Source organism: Pongo pygmaeus, chromosome 1, assembly GCF_028885625.2.
Source record: "Pongo pygmaeus isolate AG05252 chromosome 1, NHGRI_mPonPyg2-v2.0_pri, whole genome shotgun sequence".
Taxonomy (NCBI): Eukaryota; Metazoa; Chordata; class Mammalia; order Primates; family Hominidae; genus Pongo; species Pongo pygmaeus.
The window spans coordinates 4,725,606-4,738,008 of NC_072373.2; the positions used below are offsets into that span (position 1 = coordinate 4,725,606).

The following is a 12,403-nucleotide window of genomic DNA, read 5'->3' on the forward strand; positions in this document are numbered from 1 at the left end:
CTGCCTACCTCTCCACCTGATTATTCTCTCCCACACCCTTTTTCATTTCCTTTATCACAGCTTCCAATTATTTTATCTGTTTCTTTTTTCTTTTCTTTTCTATTTTGAGACAGAGTCTGACTCTGTTGCCTACACTGGAGTGCAGTAGTGCGATTTCGGCTCATCGCAACTTCTGCCTCCTGGGTTCAAGCGATTCTCCTGCCTCAGCCTCCCAAGTAGCTGGGATTATAGGTGTGTGCCACCACACCTGGCTAATTTTTGTATTTTTGGTAGAGATAGGTTTCACCATGTTGGCCAGGCTGTTCTCGAACTCCTGACCTCAAGTGATGCACCCGCCTCGGCCTCCCAAAGTGCTGGGATTACAGGCAGGAGCCACTACGTCAGGTCTTAAAAGAAAATTCTTAAGGTGTAGCCAGGAAGGACACATCCATCCATTCACTCCTTCTGTAGTTTCTGGAAGAAGGACTTCTCTTTCGTTGACCAAACATGGCTAAAATAACTCAATATTAAAATAAACATGAGGCCGGGTGTTATGGCTCACACCCATAATCCCGCACTTTGCGATACCAAGGGGGAGGACTGCTTGAGGCCAGGAGTTCCAGACAGTCTGGGCAACATAGTGAGACCTGGTCTCTACAAAAAATTTAAAAATTAGCCAGGCAGCTTGTAGTCCTAGCTACTCAGGAGACTAAGGCAGCAGGAAGATCACTTGAGCCCAGGAGTTTGAAGTTGGACTGAGTTATGATCCAGCCACTTCACTCCAGGCTGGGCAACAGAGCCAGACTTTGTCTCTAATAAATAAACAAAAATAAAATAAAATAAACACAAGGCTTGCTCAAAGCCATGAAGCCAATGGGGCTACAAGAGGCTGACCCCCAAATCACAGTGTGAGGTTGCTGTCACAAATTTATAGCTACTACACTTCTGCAGATCCATCGCAGGTGGTGAAGGGAGAGTGGGGTTAGGATTTACAGACTGTCATCTGATACCAAATTTAGCACAACAAAACATACCTAGGGCTTATTATTCTTCTGCCATAGAGGACCTTGAAGAAAGAGTGAAATGGCTCCTTAGTTTCCATCTGTGCCATCAGCTCTCATCGTGCAGAAGAAGCACAGGAGCAGTTTGTTTTACCACAAGGAGAGTAAAATGGTCCAATCCAAAATGTGGGCTTGGATTGCTCAGACTTCTCACTGAAGCTCTTCCCAAGCAAAAACCAATATCCTTCTGGTCTTTTGGGAATTTGGAGTTGCCTGTTTGCTTGGATCCTGCAATGAGTGTGAGGCTTCTTTTTCTTACAACTTTCCCTAAACCCAATGTGGAGTCTAGAGAAACTCTATGTTGGATGCTAATTCACCATGTTGGCTTCTGATTAACCCCTTGTATTAGCCCATTTTCATACTGCTATGAAGAAATACCCGAGACTGGGTATTTTATAAAGAAGAAGAGGTTTAATGGACTCACAGTTCCACATGGCTGGGGAGGCCTCACAATCATGGCAGAAGGCAAAGGAGGAGGAAAGGCATGTCTTCCATGGCGGCAGGCAAGAGAGTTTGTTCAGGGGAACTCCCACTTATAAAACCATCAGATCTCATGAGACTTATTCACTGTCAGGAGAACAGCATGGGAAACCCCACCCCATGATTCAGTTACCTCCCACCAGGTCCCTCCCATGGCACGTGGGAATTATGGGAGCTACAATTCAATATGAGATTTGAGTGGAGACACAACCAAATAATATCACCCCAGGCCTCTCAGATTTCCAGTTTCTCTATAGTTCCTGGTATCAGAGCAGGTACTTACTGTAAGTTCTGCCCTTCAGCCAAACAACGTTGGTGTTATCATACTTCAATTGTCCCATACATCCCTTCTATATCACTCTTTCCCTATGGTATCTAAACCCTGGGTCTCGGGAGCAATGGCGCAGACATCCACCATCTCATCTCACTGCCACCAGAGACACATATGTGCCTTCTGTTCGTAAGTCCCTGTTAAATATTTATTTGTAAGAAACTGGATTTGTCAGCCTCTTTCTTTGGCGTCTCGGCTTCCTCTGACTTTTGCCGGTAGGTTTGCATAGACCTGCTCATCAGGAAATATCCAAAGAGCTTCCCTAGAACTCCCTGGCAGTAGTCTCTGGACCACTGAGCAGCAGGATGTGCAGTTCTAACTCCCCAGGCACCTGGCTGCCTGGCCTCAGCCCCAGAGGCTGTGCATCTGGAAGAACTATACCTTGGCGGGATCACTGGGCGACGCTCAATAAATTCTCGTAGTCGGATGGCAGTCATGATGGATGGGAATCTGAAAAAAAATTATAGCGTAAAGGATTATATTGCCAGTTTATACATAGTTCCATGGGTGAGCTGGGTGAGCTATCCAGTACCACAAAGTCCATCTTGAAAGAAATCAGGAAAAATATATGACATGGTAGAACGACTATGCGTATAGGCTATTTAGGGAAGGAAATACAAGATTAGTAAAGGAGCAAAAAGAAATGGCAAGCATAAGGCAAATACACACAGATGTGCTTTTCTTTAAAAACCAAAAGTAAAAAAAAATTAAATAAGTATAAATCAATAAGAAATATAAAAGCAGGCCGGGCGCGGTGACTCACGCCTGTAACCCCAGCACTTTGGGAGGCCGAGGCGGGAGGATCACGAGGTCAGGAGATCGAGACCATCCTGGCTAACACGGTGAAACCCCGTCTCTACTAAAAATACAAAAAAAATTAGCCGGGCATGGTGGCGGGTGCCTGTAGTCCCAGCTACTTGGGAGGCTGAGGCAGGAGAATGGCTTGAACCCGGGAGGCGGAGGTTGCAGTGAGCCGAGATCGCGCCGCTGCACTCCAGCCCGGGCCACAGAGTGAGACTCCATCAAACAAACAAACAAAAAAAAAAAAAAAGAAAAAGAAAAAGCAAAGGTACAGTGCTAATGTTAGCTGGGCATAGTCTCCTGTCTCACTTCATGGTTTTTTTGGTTTTGTTCTGATCAGTTGTGACCCAAGATCCTGTCTCATTTCTTAGTGGGCCTTCCTACCTCACAAGCTTGCAAGCTAAGCACGACATTTCCCAGAGTGCCTCACAAGAAGAAGCCCGGCTAGGAATGAGAGCGCTTGCATCGGCTGTACTTGCTTGAGATTTGGAAGGTGGACATGAGGCAGAGGCTGCTGCCTTGATCTTCTCTACTGGCAAGCAAGGTTGTTGAGATATGGCACTTTTCTGCAGCAAACCTCCAGCGTCTCATCTCCAGCTTTGGGGCATTCAAGAAACAATTGTTGCGAAAGCAGTGGCTGAAGTCTGTGTTCCAGGGTTCAAATTCCAGCTTCCTGGGTGGCAGAGACAGTGGCGTTGGGAGTAGGTTCTTGAACTCAATACTCCTGGAAGCAGCTTCCTGATCTGGATTGACATAGCTTTACCAGTGATGGGTCAGTTTTGCGGAGATGTTCTAGATGCCTCCTGGGGGCCCCACCCAGAGCCTGTTCCTCCAGCCCTTCTGAGGATTTTTTTTAAGCACTTCATTCTCTATGTTGGCCCCCTTTCTGTTCCCTACTGACCCTAGACTAAACATATATGTTGTTTCTAGTCTAAAATTTCATATCACATCTGATTTTTTGTTTGTTTGTTTGTTTTTCACAGGGCCTTACTCTGTCGCCCAGGTTGGAGTGCAGTGGCACAATCTTGGCTCACTGCAGCCTACACCTCCCAGGTCAAACAATTCTCCTGCCTCAGCCTCCTGAGTAGCTGGGATTATAGGCACCTGCCACCACTCCCAGCTAATTTTTGTATTTTTAGTAGAGATGGGGTTTCACCATGTTGGCCAGGCTGGTCTCAAACTCCTGACCTCAGGTGATCCGTCCACCTCAGCCTCTCAAAGTGCTGGGATTACAGGCATGAGCCACCGTACCTGGCCCACATCTGGATTATTTACTGGAGAATGTGGCTTGCCACAAGCAAACTACTACATTTAAATAATCACATATAGTGGTGAGACCCCACCTCTATGAAAAATACAAAAAAAAAAAAAAAAAGCCTGGTATGGAGGTGCATGCCTGTGGTCCCAGCTACTCAGGAGGCTGAGGCAGGAGGATCGCTTGAGCCCAGGAAGTGGAGGTTGCAGTGAGCCAAGATCACACCACTGCACTCCAGCCTGGGTGACAGAGTGAGACCCTGTCTCAAAAAAAAAAAAAAAAAAATTCACAGGAAAAAGAGTAAACAATGGGAGGGAAAACGGAGTGGCTGGGGGACAAAGGCATACTTTTTACCATTTACCTTAGGAATTTTGCACTCTGTGTATCTATTATGTATGCATAGACACCTGGGCCTGTGGTTTGCACAAACATGGCTAGTGGTGTAGCAGGAGAATATCATACTGAGACCCATGTGACCTGCGGCAGGTCATTTTCCCACTCTCCACATTGATTACAATAGCTCTCTGGAGGGTTAAATGAGGCACAGATGTGTGCGAGAGTGTTCTGTGTCCTTGAAAACATCTTTGAGAAAGGAGAAATGTGAGTTCCTACTGACAATCATGGATTACGTACCAGGTAACATGTATTAACTCCTATTAGCCTCCCAGCAACCCTACAGAGTTTTACTGCTATTTATTCCCAAGAAAATTGAGGCACTAAGAAGTTAAGTAACTTGTATGAGGTTACCAAGGAACCAGGGCTGGAACCCTCTGGCTGCAGAAATATTTATTTTAACTCTTAGCTCTATCAAAACAATCACAAGGCACCCAGACCATCAGCCAAAACAAAACTAGGACTATTCAGTAACCAGGAGACCGAAAGGACTGGGAAAAAAAAGTGTGTGATGTCTCCTCCTCTTCCCTTTCATAGACAACGGTTAACTCATTGCCTGCCGGCTGGCTAGCTGCTTTATTTCACCTGAGTGTGCTTTTCAAAGCAACTTGAAGATTTTAAACAGCATTACATTATAACGGAATAGTTGGCTATCCAACAGAGCCTAATAATTGTATAATGTACTTTTACTGCTGTGATTATTTTAAAAGAGAGAGAGAGAGAAGGAAGGAAGAAACAATGAAAGAGAAAATCTGAGTAAACACAACTGAGCTCTTGGTTAATCTGCTAACCCGAACTCCGAAAGCTTCGTGACTGCAATTTACTTCAGTGGAAGTGACAGGCTGGACCGAAGAATGCCAGGTATTCAGGGCTTTTGAGCTCCTAACAAAGACAGCCCCCACTATCCCTTTGAAGACAGAGTGAGTGCTCAGTGCCTAGAAATTCTGAATCAGTCTTGTAAGGGAATAAATCGGTCATGGGTTGCCATGCTTTTTAAAAAAAAGTTTTATTTTTAATTATTATGTATATATAAGAGATGTACATATTTATGGGATACATGTGCCATTTTTATATAAGCATACAATGAGTAATGATCCAATCAGGGTAATGGGGGTGTCCATCACCTCAAGAACTTATCATTTCTTTGTGTTAGGAACATTCTAATTCCACTTTTTAAGTTATTTTGAAATGTAGAACAGGCCGGGCGCGGTGGCTCACGCCTGTAATCCCAGCACTTTGAGAGGCCGAGGTGGGCAGATCACTTGAGGTCTGTAGTTTGAGACCAGCCTGGCCAACATGATGAAACCCCGTCTTTACTAAAAATACAACAATTAACTAGGCATGGTGGCGCATGCCTGTAATCCCAGCTACTTGGGAGGCTGAGGGAGGAGAATCCTTGAACCCAGGAGGCAGAGGTTGCAGTGAGCCGAGATCGAGCCACAGCACTCCAGCCTGGGCAACAGAGAAAGACTCAGTCTCAAAAACAAAAAAAAAACAGAAAGAAAAAAAGAAATGTACAATAAATTATAGACAATAGTCGCCCATTGTGCTACCAAACACTGATCTTTTTTCTTCTAACTGTATTTTTGTTCCATTAACCATCCACTGTTTATTCCCTCTTCCCCACTCCCCTTCCCAGCCTCTGCTAACCATCATTCTACTCACCGTCTCCACAAGTTCAGTTTCTTTTCTTCTACAAGTTCAATTTTTTTTCAAGCTCCCACATATTAGTGAGAACAGGCAATATTTGTCTTTCTGTGCCTGGCTTATTTTCCTTAATATAATGTCCTCCAGTTCCCTTCATGTTGCTGTAAATGACAGGATTTAATGCTTTTTTTTTTTTTTTGACACGGAGTCTCGCTCTGTTACCCAGGCTGGAGTGCAATGGCGCGATCTCAGCTCAGTGCAACCTCTGCCTCCCAGCTTGAAGCAATTCTCCTGCCTCAGCCTCCTGAGTAGCTGGGACTACAGGCACCTGCCATCATGCCCAGCTAATTTTTGTATTTTTGTAGAGATGAGGTTTCACCATGTTGGCCAGGCTGGTCTTGGAACTCCTGACCTCAGGTGATCCTCCCGCCTCAGCCTCCCAAAGTGCTGGGATTACAGACATGAGCCACTGTGCCTGGCCGATTTCATGCTTTTGTATGGCTGAATAATATTCCATGCATGTATATATATATATATATATATATATATATCCCATGTATATATATATATATATCCCTACAATAATCAGAGGACCTTGTCTGGGAGTGGTTACTGATCTTTAGAGAATTTCCTCTACCTTATGTAAGGGATACCAAATCACTTTTTTTTTTTTTGCCATTAATCATAATCTCTTGGAGATATATATATATATATATATATATATATATATATATGCCACATTTTATTTATCCATTCATCCATTGATAGACACTTGGGTTGATTCCATAGCTTGGCTGTTGTGAATAGTGCTGCAATAAACACGGGAGTGCAGGTATCTCTTTGATAGAACAATTTCCTTTCTCTTCGATATATACCCAGCAGTGAGACTGCTGGATCATATGGTAGTTCTAATTTTAGTTTTTTGAGGAAGCTTCATACCGTTCTCCATAGTGGCTGTACTAATTTACATTCCTACCAACAGCATACGAAGGTTCCCCTTTCTCCACATCCTCAGTAGCATTCATTATTGCCTGGCTTTTGGATAAAAGACATTTGAACTGAGGTGAGATGATATCCCATTGCAGTATTCATTTGCATTTTTCTGATGATTAGTAATGTTGAGCTTTTTTTTTTTTTTAAGACAGAGTCTCGCTCTGTCGCCAGGCTGGAGTGCAGTGGTGTGATGTCGGCTCACTGCAACCTCCGTCTCCCGGGTTCCAGTGATTCTCCTGCCACAGCCTCCTGAGTAGCTGGGACTACAGGCACGCACCACCACACCCAGCTAATTTTTTGTGTTTTTAGTGGGGACAGGGTTTCGCCATGCTGGCCAGGATGGTCTCGATCTCTTCACCTTGTGATCCGCCCGCCTTGGCCTCCCAAAGTGCTGGGATTACAGGTGTGAGCCATCACGCCCAGCCATGTTGAACTTTTTTTTTTTTATACACCTGTTAGCCATTTATGTGTCTTCTTTTGAGAAATGTCTATTCAGATTTTTTGCTTATTTTAATTAATTAATTAATTTTTTTGAGATGGAGTTTTGCTCTCATTGCCCAGGCTGGAGTGCAATGGCGTGATCTCGGCTCACTGCAGCCTCCGCCTCCTGTGCGCAAGTGATTCTCCTGCCTCAGCCTCCTGAGTAGTTGGGATTACAGGCGCTTGCCACCACACCCAGCTAATTTTTTGTATTTTTAGTAGAGGCAGGGTTTCATCATGTTGGCCAGGCTGGTCTCGAACTTTTGACCTCAGGTGATCCGCCCACCTCGGCCTCCCAAAGTGGGATTACAAGCTGAGCCACTGCTCCTGGCCCTTTGGCCTATTTTAAAATCAGATTTTCTTTTCCCTATTGAGTTGTTTAAGCTTTTTATATATTCTGGTTATTAATCCTTTTTCAGATGGGTAGTTTGCAAATATTTTCTCCCATTCTGTGGGTTGCCTCTGGTTGCCATGCCATACAAACGTTTTTAGAGGAACACATTAGCAATGGTGTTTGAGTCCAAGTCTATGCTCCTACAATAATCAGAGGACCTTGTCTGGGAGTGGTTACCGATCTTTAGAGAATTTCCTCTACCTTATGTAAGGGATACCAAATCACATTTTTTTTTTTTTTTTTTTGCCATTAATCATAATCTCTTGGACACATAAGGAAGTGTAGTTTGCAATAAGATATATGAGTACATTTTATTTTAGTCAATCTTAAAAAATATATCCACATACCAAATCCGAATGTGATAACTCAAGTATGAACATATGGTAAACTTACCATAATTTTCATAGTCACAGCCAGTACTGTACAACTGTTGTTCTCAGCACCAGGAACAACATAACTTTCATCTCCCTGAAAATATGTAATTTTTTACTTGCCTTAATAGAAGATTCTCACTCAGATGTGCCCCAAGTAAAATTCTTCCAAAGCAAACAAAAGTGCTGTCTGTACCCTTGCCTTACCATTCATCCAGTCTCAATTATTCCTAGGAAATCTTTGAATATTTTTATTTACAACTGAAAACATTGTATGCCCAGAGTAAATAAGGCCATAAGACAATATTAGAACCATCCATGAATTCTACACATAAACAACTATTTTCATGTTTTTGTATCATATATATGTGTGTGTGTGTATATATATACACACACACATACACGTGTATACATACTTAATTTTTTTTTTTTGAGACAGTCTCACTCTATCACTTAGGCTGGAATACAGTGGCGCAATCTCAGCTCACTGCAACCTCTACCTCCTCAGTTCAAGCAATTCTCATGCCTCAGCCTCCTGACTAGCTGGTATTACAGACATGTGCCACCACGCCTAGCTAATTTTTGTATTTTTAGTAGAGACAGGATTTCGCCATGTTGGCCAGGCTGGTCTCGAACTCCTGATCTCAAGTAATCCACCCACCTTGGCCTCCCTAAGTGCTGGGATTACAGGTGTGAGCCATTGTGCCCGTCCCATACATAAATATTTAAACCACAGCAGATATTTTATTTTGTAATTTTTAATTTTCTTTTCTTTTCGTTTTCTTTTTGAGACAGAGTCTGGCTCTGTCACCCAGGCTGGAGTACAATGGCGTGATCTTGGCTCATTGCAACCTCCACCTCCTGGGTTCAAGTGATTCTCCTGCCTTAGCCTCCCGAGTAGCTGGGATTACAGGCGTGTACCACCATGCCTGACTAATTTTTTTTATTTTTGTTTTTAGTAGAGATGGGGTTTCACCACGTTGGCTAGGCTGGTCTCGACCTCCTGGGCTCAAGTGATCCTCCCCCTTCAGCCTTCTGAGTAGCTTGGACTGCAGATGCATGCCACCACACTCAGCTAATTAAATAAAAATTTTTTTTTCTTTTTTTTTGTAGAGATGGGGCTCACTATGTTATCTAGGCTGGTCTTGAACTCCTAGGCCCAAGCAATCCTCCCACCTCAGCTTCCCAAAGTGGTGGGATTACAGGCCTGAGCCTCTGTGCCTGGCCCTATTTTATATTCTTTGTTTCTCATTGACCAATATATCATGAAACTTTTTCCACATTGCTAGAGTATTCTTTTTTTTTTTGAGATGGAGTCTCACTCTGTCGCCTAGGCTGGAGTGCAATGGCACAATCTTGGCTCACTGCAACCTCCACCTCCTGGGTTCAAGTGATTTTCCTGCCTCAGCCTCCTGAGTAACTGGAATTACAGGCGTGCTCTACCACGCTCACCTAATTTTTGTATTTTTAGTAGAGACGAGGTTTCACCATGTTTGTCAGGCTGGTCTCAAACTCCTGACCTCATGATCCACCCACCTTGGCCCCCCCCAAAGTGCTGGGATTACAGGCGTGAGCCCCCTTCGCCCGGCCGAGTAGTCTTAATTTTAATATTTAACGTCGCTTTGTGTTGTTTAGTAAGGGCCATCCACCACTCTATTTAAAATAAGACTCCATTCCACCCCACTTCTGAACTCCTTTTCCCTGCCTTTGCTTTGTTTGTCTCCAAAACACTTATCCCCATTTGCCATACTGTACGTTTACTTATGTATCTTGTTTATATTTGTTTTACCCTGCCCTCATTAGAAAGTAATCTCCATGGTGGGTGCAGTGGCTCGTGTCTGTCATCTCAGCACTTTGGGAGGCCAAAGTGGGTAGATCACTTGAGATCAGGAGTTTGAGATCAGCCTGGGCAACATGGCAAAACCCCATCTTTACAAAAAATACAAGAATTATCTGGGCAGGTGTCATGTGTCTGTAGTCCCAGTTACTCGGGAGGCTGAGATGGGAGGATAGCTTGAGCCTGGGAGGTGGAGGTTGCAGTGAGCTGAAATGATGCCACTGCAATCCAGCCTGGGTTACAGAATGAGACCCTGTCTCCAAAAAATAAAAATAAAAATAAAAAAAAGGTAAAGAAAAAAGAAAGGGCAGGGTTGTCTAAATTGTCTACTGCTACGGCTGTCAGGTCAAAGATAATAATTAGCACATGGTAGACATTTGATAAATATTTACTGAATAACTGAGTGAGTTATAATTTATGAAACCCAATACCCTAATTTTGGACATTTTGGTCATGCTAAATATCTCTATGAACATATTTCATTCTATTGAATTTATTTCTTAAGGTACATTCCTAAGAATGAGTCAAGGCTTGTGCAGCTTCATGGCTCCTAGGAGGATTCAGCCACCTCCATTAACTAATGTTGGCCCCCAGACCACTGAGGTTAGACTTTCAGTGCACAGAAATTAAAATTTAACAATACAACTTTTTATCACATTGGTGTTCAGAAGGTGAACCAAGATAAATGAATTAAAAATGCATGTTGCAGCAAACTTCCTCAAAGTTAATGTTCAGCATGCTGACTTCAGGAACAAATCTGTAAGATTTACTTTGTCAACTTTCTCAGTAGATTTTTGGCATTATATAATACGGGTTAAATCAAATTTCTATAATATACAATAATAGTAAAGAACTTAATAAAATTCACCCATCCGTGGTAAAATTTCTCAGCAAACTATGGGGAACCTTCTCAATCTGATAGTGAACATCTACAGAAACCTACAGCTAGCATCGTACATAATGGTTAAAGACTGAGTGCTCTCTTCCTAAAAATTGGTAGCAAAGCAAGAATGTTTACTCTCACTACTCGTATTAAACATAGTGCTGCAAGTCCTAGCCAGTACAATAAGACAAGAAAAGGAAATAAAAGGTGTACAGATGTCCTTAGCTGCAAATGACATAATTGTCCATGTAGAAAATCTTAAGAAATCTACAAATAAATTCCTAAAACCAACAGCTATGCTTAGTGAGATCATGGATACAAGATTAATATGTAAAAAAATCATATTTCTAGATATAAATAAAAAATTAGAACAAAAATTTAAAGCACAACCATTTACAATTGCTTAAAAATGGAATATGTGAAAATCGAGCAACACATATACCGGGTTTGTATGCTGAAAACTACAAAATGTTGATGAAAGAAACCAGAGAAGACCTGAGAGGTAGACTACATTCATGGATTGGAAGAGAATGTAATAAAGATCACAATTCACCGCACATTGATCTGCTTTGTCTTAACAAAATCCCAGCAGGACTTTTTGTAGATACAGACAAACTTATTCTAAAATTTATTTGGAGCTGGTCACGGTGGCTCCCGCCTGTAATCCCAGCACTTTGGGAGGCTGAGGCTGGCAAATCACGAGGTCAAGAGATTGAGACCATCCTGGCCAACATGGTGAAACTCTGTCTCTACTAAAAATACAAAAATTAGCCAGGCGTGGTGGCGCCTGCCTGTCATCTCAGCTACTCGGGAGGCTGAGGCAGGAGAATCGCTTGAACCCGGGAGGCAGAGGTTGCAGTGAGCCGAGATCACGCCACTACACTCCAGCCTGGAGACAGATGAGACTCCGTCTCAATAAATAAATAAATAAATTAATTAATTAAAAGAATAAAATTTATTTGGAAATGCAAGAGAACTAAAATAGCTGAAGCGATTTTGAAAAAGAACAACTACCCTCTGGTAGAAAGGGGTGGGGAAGAACCTCAGCTAACACCCACCATCCACCAGAACTTTCACATGGGCTATTTCGTCCAGTCCTTGAAAGAATCCTGCAAGTTGTTCATGATTACTCTTAGTTTATAGAAAGTGTTAAATCACATGTTTAAGTTCACACAGCCAGGTCTGTCTGACCCCAAGGCTCAAGCCCCTTCCACTGTAGCATCACTGATTGACTGATCCATTCAGCAAAGATTTATTAACCAAATGCCTTTGCCTGACCCTGCCAGGCAACTACAGGAAATGCGTTCGGCAAAAGACACGTGATTTTGCCGTCATGTTGCTTACAGTCTGGTAGAGGAGATAAAGTAAGATATTAATCATAGAGCCACACAAGTGCATATAAAATTAAAGCACAGTCACTGCTAAAACAGAATCCTTTCATACCAGATTACCTTCTAGGCAGTTGGGTGGCTGCACCTCCATCTCCTCTTTCAGAGGT

General features: G+C 42.9%; 1 protein-coding gene across 2 annotated transcripts in view; it reads right to left on the minus strand.

The window, feature by feature from the left end:
• Positions 1–12,403, minus strand: part of SPMIP3 (sperm microtubule inner protein 3) — a 37,728-nt gene that overhangs the window by 23,074 nt on the left and 2,251 nt on the right. For both annotated transcript variants that reach the window (XM_054478857.1, XM_054478863.1), the window contains exon 2: positions 2,233–2,301. In XM_054478857.1, coding sequence (XP_054334832.1) covers positions 2,233–2,288 — 56 coding nt within the window. In that variant the 5' untranslated portion in view covers positions 2,289–2,301. The remainder of the gene's footprint in view (positions 1–2,232; positions 2,302–12,403) is intronic.